Genomic DNA, 17,383 nt, shown 5'->3' on the forward strand with positions numbered 1-17,383 from the left:
GAAAGATGCGTCCTTTCCTTGCATCCTGTGGTTGCCCAATCACTCATCATAGGCCTCAGGTGTAACTCAGTTTAAACGCCCAGTGCAGATGTGGCGTAAACCAGGGATCAACAACTCTAGGACTACCGGTATCCTGCAGGTATTGGAAGTGTCCCTGCAGCAGCACACTTAATTCAAATGAATGCAGAGCTTGGTAACAAAGGGCTTGAGATTAATTTAATTTGAAAAAGGCGTTGCTGTAGGGAAAGATGCAATACCTGCAAGGCACCGGCCCTTAAGGACCAGAGCTGGTGATCCCTGTGCTAAACCATTTTTAGCCTTTTTAAAAGAGTGGGTGTTCTTCAAAGAACACCCATAATGATTGTAAATTGATGACTCAGCAAAGTGGAGCTGGTTCAAGCTTTATTTCATTGTAACTGCATTATATAACGATCATCTGTCCTGATTATTGTTATATATCTTTAATTCTGATTGCTGGATGGGTAACTACTGTGATCATATCTGGCCCCAGACCTTTAAAACCAGTAAACTTGCCATGGTCTAAGAAGTCTGGGAGTTCCCTTATTTAGTTTGGTTGTGGCTATATGAAATTTTTCATTCAAAAGTATTTTCAAACCAAGTGTGTCAACATACTTTAAACCAGGGGTGTCCAAAAGCGGTCCTTGAAGGCCGTTGTCCTGCAGGTTTTTGATGTACCCCTGTTCCAAACCCACCTGACTCAAATTAATGAGTCATTGTGCTGAAGTTTGCAGGCTGTTAGATCCATTTAATCGAAGTCAGGTGTGTTGAAGCAGGAATACATCGAAAACCTGCAGGATTGTTGCCCTTGAGGAGCAGAGCTGGACACCCCTGCTTTAAACAAAGTGATGGATCATCAAGCATCAGCAACGTCAGCGAGTGGAAATGTAAATCTGGAAATTTTATGAGCATTTCTTGTAAAGCACCTCATCATTCCTAAATATTTACATGTTTAGACCACCAAAATTTCTGAAGCCAATCTGTTTGCGGCTCACTTTCAAACAAATTTTATGTTTGGAGCTCCAACAAGAGTTTTATAAAACAGCTCACATTTTGGCCACGCATAACAGGCTACATCAACTTTTCACCTTCACAATTATTTGTATATTCATGCCTGTTTTCAGATCAACCATAAGCAGGATTACACATCTGTGGCTCAACACGTATCAACGGAAATTAAACATCTAGATGGATCTTCAGCTAGAGCACACTGCCACAGCGGATCTCCTTGTTTAGGTTGTTGAATGTTAGACTTGCTGGAAAGATTGTGACGGTCTGCAACCTGAACCACCATGAGAGCATATTCTGAAGCCTCAAACCTCTTTGGTTACGTTTAATGACACAGCATCTTGGCTAGGATTAGGGAGCGATCAGGGAGTGAGATAAAATGATTATAAACATGTAGTTACGAGTTACAGCACAGTCATAGTTGAAGGAAATGTACGTATTTAGTTTGTAAGGGGACATAAAAAGAGTTTATCTGTGGAAAGTTTATTGTTTTGTGTGTTCATAGAACCACCCAGAGTTCATTCCTAATCAATCCTGTCGCTAGAGGTAGCTGTTTCATATAGGAAAACAGTCTTTAGTTAATATATTTCTGATATCTTTAGCAGATGATGTCTTGAAACTCATTTGTAATCAGAAACAACAGGATGTCTGGTATTTAAATCATCTTATTATTACTCATGTTGCCAGTTTATTTTATAATAGTTTCTGAAAAAAAGCAGTTTTGGTTATTTTATGAGGTGTTCATTTATATACATGTAGTTCGAATGAGTAAAGGAAGTCCTACTTACTGAGTAAAAGGCGACCAAAGGGGCATTGCTGATGTGTGCAGGACTCCTTCCCATTTTATGTAAACATTAATTTGGCATAATGACTGTGGAAACTAGTGGGTGCTGTATGATTTTTAAAATTCATTTTCAGTTGTAAAACATTGTAACCTGTGTGCTTGACACACACAATCCCATAAAAACCGAAGCCAGGGATTCCTATATCAAACACATGAATAAAACTATTTTTAATACAGGAAAGATTAAACTGCTAGGCAGTGTAATAGTTATTAGTCTCCTAATGAAGGCTGAAATGACATTCGTCTTGCACCCTGTCTTTTCTTTGAGCCCTCCAGCCAGTAAAGTCAGTCTGACTCTTGTATTATCTCTTGCTCTGTAACTTTCTATCTTCATTTTTTTTTTTTTTTTTTTTGCTTTCGACAATTTTGCTTTCTTACCATTCTTTGCTTACTGTGCATGTTCAAATGAATCGATGTGTTGATGGCCAGTTGCCAGAGTGTGATGCAGAGTAATGAAGCAAGATGCAGCTGTCATGTGAGACCCTGGGATAGAAAAATTAAGAAATAAATATTTTAAATGTAGTTCTAAAGATACACATAAATGCAAAGTAGGACATAAATACCACTATACAAAAACATGGACTCCTCTCAACCCAAATCTATGGTATATGACACAAATTCATCCATCCACAGCGACCTATTATTTATTTCTTTTATTTAATAAAGCTTTTCTTGCAAAAAGCAACACAAAGCGCTTTAAAAAATAACAACAATGTATGTAAAAAGCCTTCACACACGCAGTCATTTAAAAAGACACTTATGAAATGATAATGTGACATAGACATACACATATATGTATAATTTATTGATAAATATGTGTATATATATATAGATATAATTTTTTCAGATGTGTGCATTATTGTACACATTACCGGCTGTGTGGACACAGGATACTACCAGAAATGGAAAGCTTTTTCGGGCTTGTAAAACTGTAAAGTTGAATGGCTAATAAATAGTTTAAAGGACTGCTGTGATGTGATGGATGAGTGCAACATACAAGAGGAACTGCTGAGTGTCAAGTTTATAGGAGAAGAGACCAGGACATGCCTCTTGAGGACATGTTGCCCTCATGTGGTGAAAGTCAGAACATCCCTAAAAATGTGCCTTATTAACATGATCCAGACAGACTGACATTTTTAATCAGAAGGGGACAAAAAATTATTTATGGCTGATTCTATTGTATGAACAAAATATCTTTTGTATTATAAATCTACATGTGGCATTCCAATAATCTGATATGGAAAAGTAGTAATACATATTTTTCCCTCTTACTTTTATATTACTTGATGATTGTACACACATTGATTGATTGAAAAGTTCATTTTAACATAATGAAATCTAAAAACAAAAACAAGAAAAAAATACCAAAAAACACAAAACAAAACATAGAAATAAAAGATGACAAAACATTCAAAAGGAGTGGGTAGAAGCATAAGCTTATATGTAATCCCTCCCCAGTTTGTAGTCCCACCACATATATCTATAAATATTGCAAGTTGTTGTATTGTTTCGCAGTGGTCCTAATTCTTGTTATTAATAAACTGATAGACACATTTAAATGACATAGATGTATTTAGAAATGTAAAAATGATCAGAAAGTTTGTAAAATGTTTACACAAATGATCAGATTTAATTTCATTAGACAAAAAGTTATTTCACAAAACAGCTGCTGGTTTTAAAATCTAAACAGGCTGACTACCTTTTTATGCTTGATTACCTTCCTTTTTGTTATTAAGTCTTAGTTTAAATTGATTTTTTATCTTTTCAAGCATATACACTAAAAATGTAACTGGGTTTTAAAAAAAAGTTTTCAACTAGTTCTTCATCATTTTGATTTAATAAAGAGATCCTTTTTCCAGTCTGCGTGAGTCCACAGTGTGAGGTCCATTTAGTGGGAAAAAAAGAAAGAAATGAAAAGACTATCTTCTTCTTTTAAGTTTGAAAATTCATCCATTCATTCATTTTCTTCACTGCTCAGTCCAGTGAATGCTTGCGGAGGGAACTGATCCCAGCAGGAGGCAGGGTACATCCTGGACTGGTTCCCAGTTCATCGTAGCTGTTTGAAAATTATGATTAAACAAATTCTGAGAAAAAGAATGATCTTCTTTCATTCATTAAAAGATGCTCCAGTCTTCCTGGTACAAAAGGAATTAATGAAAGGAGCTTTGGTGCTCCTTCACACAGTATGTAATGTGTAAACATTGTAAGTCCTTTGTGCAACCTCCTTAAAATGTTCTTTTTTTTTAAAATTATTATTATATTTTACTGATCCTGCAGTAAACTGAAATAAACTGATGCTTATATACGTGTGATTTCTAGGCAAATGATATTCATTTATATAATTATAGCAACAGGGAACAAATTTCGTGTCAACTACTGAGCACCAATAAGTGTCAGGAAAACCAAAATATCCAAAGTAAGCCTTACCTGGAAGGATTATGGCTAAGTTCAGAAAACATTTTAACCTGACACATGCATGCAGCTTCTCTCATTAGGCAAGTAAATGATCTAGTATGCTTTCAAGATCTCATACTGATGATAACTTTGCATCATTTAAGCTTCTTTGTGATCATAACTTACCAAAGGGACATTACTTCAAATATCTTCAATGTGCAGAGCTCTGTCTACAAATATTTCCAAGGGAAAAATGTCTTTTTCCTGGGAAAAATGTGATAGCAGGATCTCCAAGTGGTCTCAGGTGTGAGCTTGGAAAAAGCAGCACATGGGAAAAGGCAAAATTATACACTAAAGTTGCACCAAACTGTGGTAGATGTCAGTTTGCCTGTCTTTGGACAGTTTGCCTGTCTTTGGAGACTTTCTGGTCTTCAGTGTTTCAATCACTTTTAGCAATACCTACTTAAACTATGACAGCCTTTTCTACACCGAAGACAGCTGTCTTCGGTGTAGAAAAGATCTAAAGGTGTTCCGTCTTCACAAATATGACATTGCCGCTGCATGTGCGCCATATCTGGGTTACTTTTGGCACTTATGGCTCAGTTACAGCACTGGCAAGAATGGTGTGGACCAGATGCAGTCCAGATGTGAGTTGACAGCTTGGATGTGGGTTGCTGGAAGTGTCTTCTGGGTTGCGTGCGGTCCAAATATGAGGATCCGGCCTGAACAGAAATTATAGCAGGTTCCTTGTGGGGCAAATCTGGTAGTCATGTAGGTGAGTTTTAGCTCCATACTCACATGTAGTCAACACTGTTAGTTAAGGCCAAATATGGGCCAAACCAAACCACATACGAGCCATGTTTGGGCCAAATCCTTTTTGCTATCTTAGGGGTTGTGTCTGTTGTCTGTTGCTCTTTTTTTTTCAATATTTTTGTTTTGCTGTTGGTTAGCATGAATGTTTTGATGGTTGGATATGTTTATAGGGATACCATCTGGAGGGGGCATGGGAAGTCTAACTTTAGTAGGAAAAAAAGGACAATAATTGGTGCCCATATCTTTTAATATGGAAAAAATGACGTTGTAAACATATAGATTAAAACAGTTACTGCATTCCTGTACTCAGTGTTTCAGTTTCTATTTTCCTCATTTTTATCTTCACACTTTCTTTAAAATGAGCATTCCTGTCAGAGTGAGACTTGTTTGAAATAGTAGGGGCTAGAGTTTTTATGTGCATGCGTTAGACATTCATGTTCATGCCTGTGTGCTTAGCATCCATGACAGCAGAAACTTGTGAAAGCGCTGTGAATCACCTTTACTCCTCCTTTTCCTTCATTACACAATAGTTGTGTTAAAGGGAAAAGTGCTTGATGACGCATAAATATACATTTAGCACAACACTGATATGTTACCATAAAGAACACGTTTATTCAATTATTCAAAAAAGACATTCATACTTTGTTTCTGCATAAAAGCTTTCAATAAATCCAGATCATGATCATACATGGAGATAAATAAACATCACTTTTGATAGAAGCAGGACTAGCGATAGTTTTGGAAAGACACACCTCTCTGCCTCCCTTTCCCAAACCACTGCATGTCACTGCCTGCAAGTCAGCCCATTATAAGCTGAGCGAGCATAGACACAGTGAAAGCTGGACAGCAGTCAGATATTTCAAGTGTGGATCACTGAGAGGCTTTTACATCCTTGTGCAGTGAGTTAACAACTTTCTTAACATTTATTTCAGTCTCTTCTGTCTTTTTCCTGAGTTTAATCTCAAAGCAATTGTTTGTTTTCCTAGACTAAGTTATTTATCCACAACAATTTAATTGCAAACCTCTGACTTAGTATGTTAATACATTGAGCCTACAATGCTTTCACTATCACTCTGTTCTCATGTCTATTAACAAAAAATCAAATACACACAAATACAAGTAGATTGATGATGCAGAAAAGTAGCAGCTTTGCTGTCACAGCATTATCATTTTGAAAAAAGCAATATTTCCACCTGACAATCAGGATTTGATCTGATCAGACATGCCATGCTGTGTTTCTCACCATTGATGTGATCTAGTTGCATTTTGTTTATCTGTTCTCTTGCATAAATCCATTAGGGGAAAATAAACAGCTGCTTCTAGCGAGGGCCAGAACAAGGAAATGACAACTTAAGCAGGAAATGAAGACTTGGTGTCTTTTCTCAGATGATATGTTTCCGCTCAAATTTATTTCTACATCTTTAAATGTTATGTTGCGAACGGCACATACACAAAGCGCTGGTGAACAACATCATTACTGTATGCAAAATGAACCCAAAGGTCAGCCTTTTCTGACCTTTGTGTCAATAGTTTCCATATCACTACGAGCATAAATTTTAGGAAGAAAAACAATACAAGACATGCACTAGTCAAGGGTTTGGACACACTTTTCCATTAAATTCAGTGGAAGATGTGACAAAACCATCGGACAAAACGTTTGACTTGCTCGTATAAAAGAAAAAAAAACCTGAAGAATCAAATATTGTGTTACAATATTACTGATATTTGACACAGTACTGCTGATGTTTGGCATGTTTTGGCATGCTGTTTCTGAGTTTGCTACGAGATCTGATGTAAATATTTTTGCGACTGCGTCAGGTTGGCAGACATGCTTCGGCTCTTTTAACCACTTGTGAACGGTTAATGAGCATTTTCATTTCCAGCTATTTGCACATTTTTCTTATCAAAATATCCCCATTCTGCAGAGGAGAAAGCTTCAACATTTCGTTCAAATAAAGTCAATAAATTCAACAGAATTCAAGGTTAAAGAGCAAACTCATTGCATCTTGTTTTTGTGGTTTTGTTTATCACATTCTTCCTTTACCATCTCTTTATGGAATTTATCGTGGGTAATCATTTAAAATTCTTTTTCACTAAAGCAGTGTGGCATAATAGTGACCAGCACAAGTTAAAAAGCTGTTAAATACATCAGATTGCAAATCAGACTTTGTGGTTGTTTAATGTATCTGTTTAAGGAGCTTTTTTAATTTAAATTTTTTAATCTTTTATAACATGAAAGGTTGACAATTTAAGGGAAAAAACAGAAAGTAAGACTATATGCTGTTGTCAAATTAACTTTAGCTTTAGCGAAGGACAGGACTCAGCCAGAATACATAATTTATGGTAAGAATTTTATTTTGAAAGCATAAAACCAAGCATGGTTTTATCAAAGGCTGGGGTAGGGGGGGCCCATGGCTTTTTAGTATTTGCATGAAAAAAGTCCCCAAGAAAAATAGGTTGGGAATACTGCTCTTTCTTTTTGTTTGTGTTTTTGTTTGTTTTCTGTCAATAGAGAACATGAAAATTAAAAAGTGCTGAGTTTGAGACACTTTATAGAATCTAACCCAAATGGGAATAGGAGTCATAATAATATTGGAGAAGCAAACTATAATTTCACGCAAAGAGAAGGTGATGGAGTTTTGTGACAAACAGTCTCATACTTTTAAAGGTCATGGCAGTCCCTTAGCGTGATAGGTTGCAGGTATGGGAAGTTATCGCCTTTGTTTGTTCCTTCAAATGAGATTATATTAATAAGAAACATAATGAAATCATAGTAATTGCAAGCTCTGGGACTTCAAATGAAGGCAAGAGGTACTTTCTGGAGAGGGGCCAAACTCTGTGTGGCAAGATTTCAGATTTCAGACCATCCATACTCAAATACCTGTTTCCAAGAAATAGCCACATATTCACTGACTCCATCAATAATGTAGAAATTTTCATTCTCAAAATTTTGTGTTGATAGGTTTAACAATTTAGATTTATGGGGGGGAAAGGGTTAAACTGTTGTGGTTTCTTCTGTGTACAGCTTTGTTTTGGATTTTGCCACCTAACTATTTTGCTAGTATGGATGCTAGGCTAAGCTAATTCCTATTAAATGGTGATAAAGTGAATAAATAAGTTAATAAACTGTCATGGTCTCTACTGTGCTCTTTTGGATGTTTCCTCATGTATTTTTAACCCTTTCATGCATAGTGGCCATATGGTAGACACTTATTTACAGGCTTTTTTCTTGCATATTCATGTGTGAGGATGGTATTTTGTAAATAAACCACTTCAGCGGATGTTAGTGAGTCATCCAATACACTGGAGAATAAATAAATATATGATATAATTGAACAAATTGTAATTACAGAAGTTTGCCTTTGAAATAAATAGGAAAAGAAAATTATACAGTTGTGTTTTATACAAGATTTGCATAATATAACTATAATTATATATTATTTTATAAATATTTTATAGAATACATTAAAACAAAGCATAAATCATGATGAACTCTAAATATCACTAATAAACAAAGAAATATCATTGCATATGTCTGTAGAGGTGAAATACTGTATTTAAAAAAAAATGTATTGTTTTTTTTTATTAATTTATGCATGAAAGGGTTAAATTAACATTAATGCTAGTGCATGTTAAGCTAGTGCCTATTATCTAGGTTTAGCTAATAGCCACCATGATTTTAAAACAAGTCTTTGAGTTCATTTTCTTATACTTGCAAAGCAAAAAGAAAAACATGTATCTTCTATTTCTGATCTCCACATTCAGTCATGGTCAACGTGTGGAATGCAAAATCCTTTTAAATTAGGATGAAGTCATGCACATATGAGGCAGGTTTTTAAGTTTAGCAACAAACAAAAAAAAACAACAGCCTGGCATAAAATATTTAATGACAATTCTGTTGGCAAATGCTCTCCCTTGCCTGGTTATGAGTGTCAACCGAGAATTGGAAAATATTAAAAATAATTTTGTAAAATGTGAACAAGTTTCCATAAAAAGACGATTTATTTGTGAACTGTATTTGTACCTTTATCTAATAAACTGGTGACTAACTGGATAAATGTGTGTCTGTTTCAGGTTCGGTTTTAATGTTGAGCCTGCAGGATCAACATGAACAACAGGAATGATCCCCCCCTGATTTCTCCAACCAATGCATCACATGAGGATCCCAGTGTTGTCAGTAATGACTTCTCAACAGCGTTGGGCGCATTCATCCTCGGTTTGGTCTTTCTCCTGGGTGTCCCTGGTAACCTCTTCATCGTTTGGAGCATCCTGGCACGCACCAGACAACGCTCAGTGACCACCCTCCTAATCCTCAACCTGGCATGTGCCGACGGATTCCTAATGGCCCTCACCATCTTCTTCATCGTTTACCTGGCCAAGCGGACGTGGATCTTTGGGGAAATCTTGTGTAAAGGGCTGTTCTACTTGTGCAATGCCAATATGTATGCCTCCATATTTCTGATCACGCTGATGAGTATGCACAGGATGGTGGCTGTGGTATTCCCACATAAACTGTCCTACCTTATCACTAAGAAGATTGTGAAGAGGGTGCTCATAGGCATGTGGGTGCTGGTGATGGTGATTGCTATCCCCTCACTAGTATTTCGAGATGTGAGAGAAAATAGTGGTAAGGGAAAATCAACAAGATCCGTGTGTGCACCCAATCACACACTGCCGCGGCATGTAAGTACACATGGACGGGTTGTCTTATATTCAATATTTAGCTGATTAGTTTTCACAACTGACTTAATCAACCATTAAGTCTCTAAAGAAGGTGATCATGACAAGTGGGTTAACTTCGACTGAGCTCTTGAACAAGCAGTGAAAATGCAATATATAAAGATTTTGTTTTAAATTTAATAATGTTTATTAGTAGAAAGTATGAAAACATTACAACTAAATTCAATATTCAACATTCCTTTATTTGTCTCACAGCGGGGAAATTTACGGTGCAAAAGCAGCAAAAGAGAACACAGGAAAAAATAGCTATGCATAGAATAAAAACAGAGATCTTAATACATACAGCACAGAATATAAAAATAGACGAAAAATAAGAAAAACAGTCTAATAATGGTTTAACTGTAAGTATAACTGTAAGTATACCAGTACATAGTAGAGAGGAGTATGCCTGAGAATATACATACCATCACAGATAGTTATGTTATTACACAGAGTCCGGTGATGAGTCAGTTCTCTGTTGTTTATTGTTGTTTACCGGCTACTGCTCTGTAGACTATAGTAGACATCATGTTTGTTGCGTAATCTGACAGCAGCAGGAAGGAAAAGAACAGAGAGCATATTAATACCGGACAGGAAAATTTGTGAGAAAATGTGTGGACAGCAGTATTTTAGGAAGTCCTTTAAGTCTGTTCTATAACAATGTGACATGCCGGGTATACTTGACTACAAGCCTGGGAGGATAGATTCTCATGTGATCATAATCATCACAAGAATCCAATTCATGGATTTAGATTGTTTTTTATTTTCAGTGTTCAACGTACTGATGGGGATTCTGTGTCTTACCTGCATTCAGCGAGCTTTAACTTTGGAGAAACGGGAAGAAATTTAGACAGGAGAGCTGCTTTAAGTAGGGCAACAAAATATGGTCGAGCTTGCATGTTTTTTTTTCTTAACACTGGTTTCTCGTGATGCTGTCTGAGGTTTGTCTGTTTTTGTTGGCACTGTAATGAACTAGAAACAGCTCCAACCCCCCTTGTAACCCTGCTTAGGAATCTCCTATTATCTTATGAAAACAATAACAAAAAAAAAACAAAAAACATCTGGGCGTAACCTGCTCTCGTGACATAAACTCAAACCCAAAATATTCTATAGTAGTTAAAGTAAATGCATTTATATGAAGGTTTTTCATCCAAGTCATGGTATTTAACCCCTTTGAATGTCACAGCTCTTTACTTCCTGTAAATATTTGTTTCAAACAAAGAAATTAAATAATCTATTCTTTCTTTTATTTGCAGGATTGCAGCTATTTGAAATACCGTCATATGACCCTAAAATTTATCTAACCAGCAGCTTCTCCTACATATTCACTTCAATTCACTTTATTTATATATTGCTAATTTAAAGAGATAATCTCAGAGTGCTTTACAGTCAAATTTAATTCAATTTATTGCAATCCTTAAATCTGTTAAACCATCAATTAGAATCACAATAAGTAATTACCATTACTTTAGTTTAATTAATTTAGTCTTATTAAATAACTGAAGCGATCTTATTTTTTTGGCACTTTTTTTTTATTTTACAATTTAGTATTTGCATAATTTGTGCAAAACAGTTGCCAAGACAAATTTTACCAAATTAAAATAGGTATATCAATTTTTACCTGTTTGAAATGATAATAATAATACAAAATTATTTAAGATAAATCAAGGAATGATTCTGGTTTAACGTTTTGTTTTTCCTGTGTGCAGGTGAGGTTTCAGTATGCGCTTGAGACAGTGTCAGGATTTATTCTTCCTTATGCGGTCATTATCACCTGCTACGTCCTCATCCTGAGACGATTACGGCAGACCAAGTTCCGCCGAAAGGTTCGCAGCGAGAAACTCATCCTGGCGATTGTGGTAATGTTTGGTGTGTTCTGGCTGCCGTACCATGTTATCAACATGATACAGGTGAGTCACCGGAGATTCAGACCTATCAATTATTCAGCTAATAAATACTAAGTATATTTTTTCTTTTCAAGGTGGCAGCTGAGTGGTATGAAGATGATTCACCCACAAAAAAATTGTGAGTAACATCAAATTTTCAACTCAGTTGAATTAATTTGATGTCTTATGTGTTGATTATTAATGACAGATCAGTGGGGCTGTTTTCTGTTATAATAAAAAAAAAAAACTTTGTTTTTATATATACAAATTTCAGGGAGTCAGAGAAAATATTCTGACAAAGATCAGCTGCCAATGTAAGGCTTGGCTGACAACTACACTTTCTATAGAAAAGCTCAAATTAGTAATCGAGTCTGTAACGTTATATTAATATTTGAATTCAAGTCCTCCTGAAGTCTGAGCCTGAATAAAAAAAACTTTTAAAACCTCCAGCCATCAGCCTTTGAATACCAGGTTAAAGATCACCGTTCTGTCAATTCATTTGAGAAGTTGAGCTCTAAAGAAACCAGGCTGACCCCAATAAAAGTTTATCACCAGGCCAGGTTCCCAAGTTGCAGTCATAAACTCTTCTGTTTCTGCAGATTGGACAAAATCCATCAGTCCAGTCGTGCAGTGACCTCAGCTTTGGCTTTCATCAGCAGCTGTGCAAATCCTGTCCTCTACACCTTCGCTGGAAAGTCCTACATCAAAAAGAATGGCTTAGCCTTCATGGCTAAACTCTTCGAAGGCACTTCACAGGAGCAAATGGGAAACAAAAAAAGCCGAATAATGGGAAAAGACGGCGCGGGATCCAGCAATGTCAACTGTGACAGTGCTTTTGCACAAAATGGAAATACTCAAATGGCACAGCAAATGGACTTGGACATCAATTAAGCCAAAAAAAAAAAAAAAAACTTAAAAAAAAGCTAAGTTAGACTACATGTGGGACGTGTTTCATCATCCCAGAATGTGATGAAACTTGATTCACTGAGATTTCCGTGGAACAAGCAAGCTGTGTAAGCACATGCATCTGCACCCGTCATTTTTTTCTCCTCCCCAAACTTCTTGTTTCACTGAGAAATGGTTACAAAAGTATTATTCTGAAAGAAAGGAAAAAAATCTCTGGTTAACAAACCTCTAACCAAGTTCCAAATTGTGATGCAAATTGTATTCAAGTGCCAAAGATTATTTTGCTTTTTAATTAAACTCATGTATTATATTGTTTCTCAGGGTTCTTTAGATCACTGAAATCAATCTTTGACGTGATAATAAGTTTGCCAGGTGAGATCAATGAAATCTCAATGAAATCTTAACTAAAAAGGACGTTCATCATCATTTTTGAGTCAAAAGCGAAAGAAAAGAGATTTCTCTGGGGCGGAATAGCGTTGCATTGTTGAATGCCTTGCACAAAGGTATGAAAACATTGGATATTTCTCAAAAACATAAGCGCGATCATTGTACCGTTAAAAAATTTGGGGCTGATTCAAAGCACATACAAGTTCGAGCAGATAAAGCATAACAAGGAGCGTTTTTCACATAAATATGCTGGATTAGCAGGGCTGCTGCTAAAATGCCATTACAAATGGGTATTTGAAGCTGCTGGTCCTACAAACATCTCCAGGGGTTTGCAGTGATGTTGGCATGGCAACAACATCAGCGGTGTCGTGTTTTGGGCTGGAATCATGAGGAGTCACTTGGTCGGTCCCTGAAGATGTAAAAATTACCTCTGAAAAGTATGTGGAGTTTCTGACTGACCACTTGCTCCCATGGTACAAAAAGAACCGTGCTTTCTGAAACAAAATAATCTTCATGCATGACATCTCTTACTGCAAGGAAAACCTCTGCATCACAGGCTGCTATGGGCATAAAGAGGACAGAAACTCATGGTGTGACCCCCATCTTCCCCTGACCTCAACCCTACTGGGAACTTTTAGAGCAGGGATCCACAGTCTTGGTCCTCGAGGGCCGGTGTCCTGCAGGTTTTCCAAGTGTCCCAGCTGCAATGCACCTGATTCAAACCAATGTGTATTTATCACACGTGAAGAGCTTGTCTGAGTCTGAGATGCATTTTCCAGAAGGGTCACAAGAAAAACCTGCTGGACACCAACCCTTGAGGATTCCCTGCTTTACAGCATCTTTAAGCAGCAGATCTGAGGGTGGGAAGCAGTTCACATACAAACAGCAGTTCTGGGATGCTGTTCTGACATCCTGCAAAAAAAAAAATTAACCAGAAACTCTCCAAATATGCACAAGTTGAATGGACGAAAGAACAGTGAAGATGCTGTCAAATAAGCGGTCCTGTGGTAAAATGTAACATGATAGATGGGTTTTTTTCTTTTACTAGAATAGATTCTTATTTCAATGAACAACCCCTCTAATGTTGCTAATCTAACAGCTATTTGGAGCTCTTACAGCCTATAAAATCTTTAGAAACTGTTGAAACAGTGCATTTTGAGTTTATTTTTGAGAGAAGCTGATTTTGTGAGGTTTGTTCAGCAACATTTCAATTATATCCGTTGGTTAATGAATTGACAGTTCTGCTGTTTGCATCAAGTATAAAAATGAAATCAGAAAAAATGTGTGCATCATAATTTGGAACAGTATAATACTGACTGCTACTCCAGCAAGAACATTAGAAATTTTGGGAACAAATGATTATCCAGGATGTAAGCAGTGTTTTTCCCCCTACATTATGTATGAGAAACTCATCAGTCCCAAAACTGTATATACACATTGCTAACCCAAAAAAGATTTTAACACTAAGCCCTGCAAACTACTGCCCCTGGTTGCAAACACCTCTTTCTGTCCTTTCTGACACCATCTGAAAAGGCTAGCATTACTAATCTGTGTGAAAACAGACCCATTTAAAGTTGGTCTGACACGTAAATACAGGGGTGGAAATACAGTGTGTGTGGAAGTCCTGCTTTTTTTTCCCCCAGTTGAAACTGCCGTCTAGAATTAAGACCCTTTTTTATCAAAACGCCATCTGTTACAGTGATCCAGTCGTGGATCACCAAGTTTTTATTGGAATCAGCAGAGACGTGCTCTCATCTGCAAGATTTTTCACTGCAAAGAAAACGTGAGCACATATCTCCGGTTTTAGAGTCCCTTCACCGGCTTCCTGCTCAGTTTAGGATTTGTTTTTGAGTGTCTTAATGGCCTTGCCCCTCCTTATCGAACCAACCTGCATCCCTACACACATGCTCATAGATCAGCAGACCAAATGCTTTTATCAGTCCCCAAGACATGGTGTAAACCCAGAGATAGGGCCTTTTCAGTTGTAGCTCAAAAAAATCTGTTAGTCTCCCTCTGCAGGTTTGACAGATTAACTCCCTGGCAGATTTCCGTTCTTTGGAATTCAAGACTTGTCATTTGTGTTCTATATATATATTCTTGTCTGTTCTTATTTGTCCTCCCCCACCTCATTACTGTACAGCACTTTAAATACAGCTGACCTAAGTGCTCTAGAAATACAGTATTAGTCTTGAAAGTACCAGACTGTTGGACATTTGCAACTTTTGTAAATTTGATAGTTTTACATTGCCAAATTTTTTTTTTTTTTTTTAAACAGTATGAAAACGTTTTGTCAAATGCAGAATGACTGAAATGCCTGTCTTTTTTCTCTGCTTCCCAAATCATTTGTAGGAATTAAATTTAAGACTTTTCAGCAGTGTTACTTAATTCTGGTCCTGAGAAACCCCTTCCTACAGGTTTTAGACAACCCTACTTTAACAGACCTGAACTCATTTAAATACATTCAGGCCAGCAAAGCACTAAAGTTCATTTATTTTAATGAGGTGTGGAGAGTTTGAATACAACTTGCATGTAAAGGAGTGGGGTGCAGAACACCATTTTTTTTTACATTTTATAATCCAGAGTACAAAAGCAGCTCCCACCACTAAGAAAAATCTGTCAAGTCTGAAAAAAAGATTCAAGTTCAAGTCATCTGAACTACTGTAGTCCATTCAGACGGGTTAAAAAAAAAAAAAACTTCTTTATGTAAACCTTTTATTTCAGAAGGTTTTTATAACATGCATTTACACTCTTCAGGTCATTTATGGCATTGATTTTACAGCACAGTCAGTCACACTATTAATGTTCCACCTATTTTCTGATTTCTTGCAACATTTACATTACGTGTAGAAATTCCACATTACTGTATGAACAAGGGATGAACCCAAACTTTTGACTTGCACCATGTGTTACATGGGGAGAGAGAGAACTTGAGAGTCAATTAAGCATCACCTTTATGAACGTAAATCACATACACAAGTTCAAAATTACTCAAAATGACCATCATGGAAACACTGAATTGAATCACTTTGGATGTTACCAGCTGTGTGAGCTCCATCAGATGTCCCACCTGTAAATAAAAAAGGAAAAAAAAATTTTTTAGGATAGCACAATGTGGCAACTATTGCAGTCAATGAAGCATATTCCCCATTCCTCAGTCCACTCAATTCAGCCTATATAGTCAGGTAAAAGAATAATTTTAAACTGACAGGCATAGACAAAACAGTTAAACAACTACAAGGACAATAAGAGAGTTTGGTCTACACTAGATATGGAAAAATAAAAAAAATCCAAAAACCACAAATGTAACCCAAATAATTCCCTCTACATAAAAACCAATTCTTACCTTATCGAAAATAAGTAAACTTCAAATTCTTCATTCCTGAAAAAAATATTAACACTTTAGTTTCACAATCAGAACACATAATCCAGACTGGTATCCAGGTGGTCAAACCCATCAGTGCAGTGAAAGAATAATCATGAGGTTCAGGTGAAACACGGACTCACGTGCAACTCATCATTAAGGTTTGACCTAACAAGTCATTAAAAATGTTATTTTTCCTGTCCTTTAAAAACAAGTAAAACGTGTAACGTCCAAAAGAAAGCTCATACAAACTAATTTAAAGCCCTGGAAGCTAAACTATCTTTTAGTATTAATTACGCTTTAACTTAAAGTAGCTCAAACTATAACAAAAACACCAAACCAGACTAAGCATTGATTGCTTTAATATTAATCAAGTATAATTTGTGGGTTCCAGCCATTGTAAAGCATGTCCATTCACACCACGAGGTGTGTTTGGCGCTCATGTAGCAGCGAGCTAACATTTATGTTGCGATAATAAAGCAAGAAGCATCAACACGTATCAATACGAACATCAACTGCGAAGTAAATAGCAACATCTGACCATAAACATAGTCATTTACCTTAATTAAGGGTTTAACGTGATGTGTTTCGTTTGTTTGTCAACCGCAGGTCCGACTCCCATCACCGCAAAAAGAAAAAGAGGATGTTAATGAGGCTGCGCCGCAATTTATCGCTTTATCAGAACCACGTGTTTGCTGTCTGCTTCCGGGTTTGGGGCGAAATTAAACAAATAACACTTTGTCCAGACTTAAATTATTGTTTGTTGTTAAATAATAATAAACATAACTTAATAACGACAAAGAACAATGTCTTGATATTTAAATACTTATATCTCATGTCTGTAATCCTGTCATGCAATTCCCAGAGAAACCTTAGAATTGACAAGTGTCCTAAACCTTTCATCGACCGACATCATCCACGGAAATTGTGCATTTCTAGTTAGATATAACAACCATGCTTTATAAAATCTTAAATGTTTTATTGATTTTCTTAATTTAAGATATAGTAATTAGATTGGAGTTACTATATAAAGCATTGCCCAATTTA

At 36.4% G+C, this 17,383-nt stretch overlaps 1 protein-coding gene and 1 long non-coding RNA gene across 2 annotated transcripts; one reads left to right on the forward strand and one right to left on the reverse strand.

Annotated features, from left to right (window-relative positions):
* Window positions 1-9,184: 9,184 nt before the first annotated feature.
* Window positions 9,185-12,840, forward strand: ltb4r2b (leukotriene B4 receptor 2b; the record flags this gene model as incomplete). Its single annotated transcript, XM_079243748.1, has 4 exons — window positions 9,185-9,760; window positions 11,506-11,706; window positions 11,778-11,821; window positions 12,282-12,840. The coding sequence occupies 4 exons, from the start codon at window positions 9,185-9,187 to the stop codon at window positions 12,571-12,573; spliced, it is 1,113 nt and encodes a 370-aa protein (XP_079099874.1). The 3' UTR covers window positions 12,574-12,840.
* Window positions 12,841-15,645: 2,805 nt separating this feature from the next.
* Window positions 15,646-16,959, reverse strand: LOC306758897. Its single transcript, XR_013771407.1, has 3 exons — window positions 16,897-16,959; window positions 16,319-16,354; window positions 15,646-16,042 (listed from the first exon to the last, which is right to left on the reverse strand). It is a non-coding gene; the product is annotated as an uncharacterized lncRNA (long non-coding RNA).
* Between the last annotated feature and the right edge of the window lie 424 nt (window positions 16,960-17,383).

The sequence above is a fragment of the Telmatherina bonti genome, assembly GCF_933228915.1.
Source record: "Telmatherina bonti genome assembly, chromosome: 7".
Lineage (NCBI taxonomy): Eukaryota > Metazoa > Chordata > Actinopteri > Atheriniformes > Telmatherinidae > Telmatherina > Telmatherina bonti.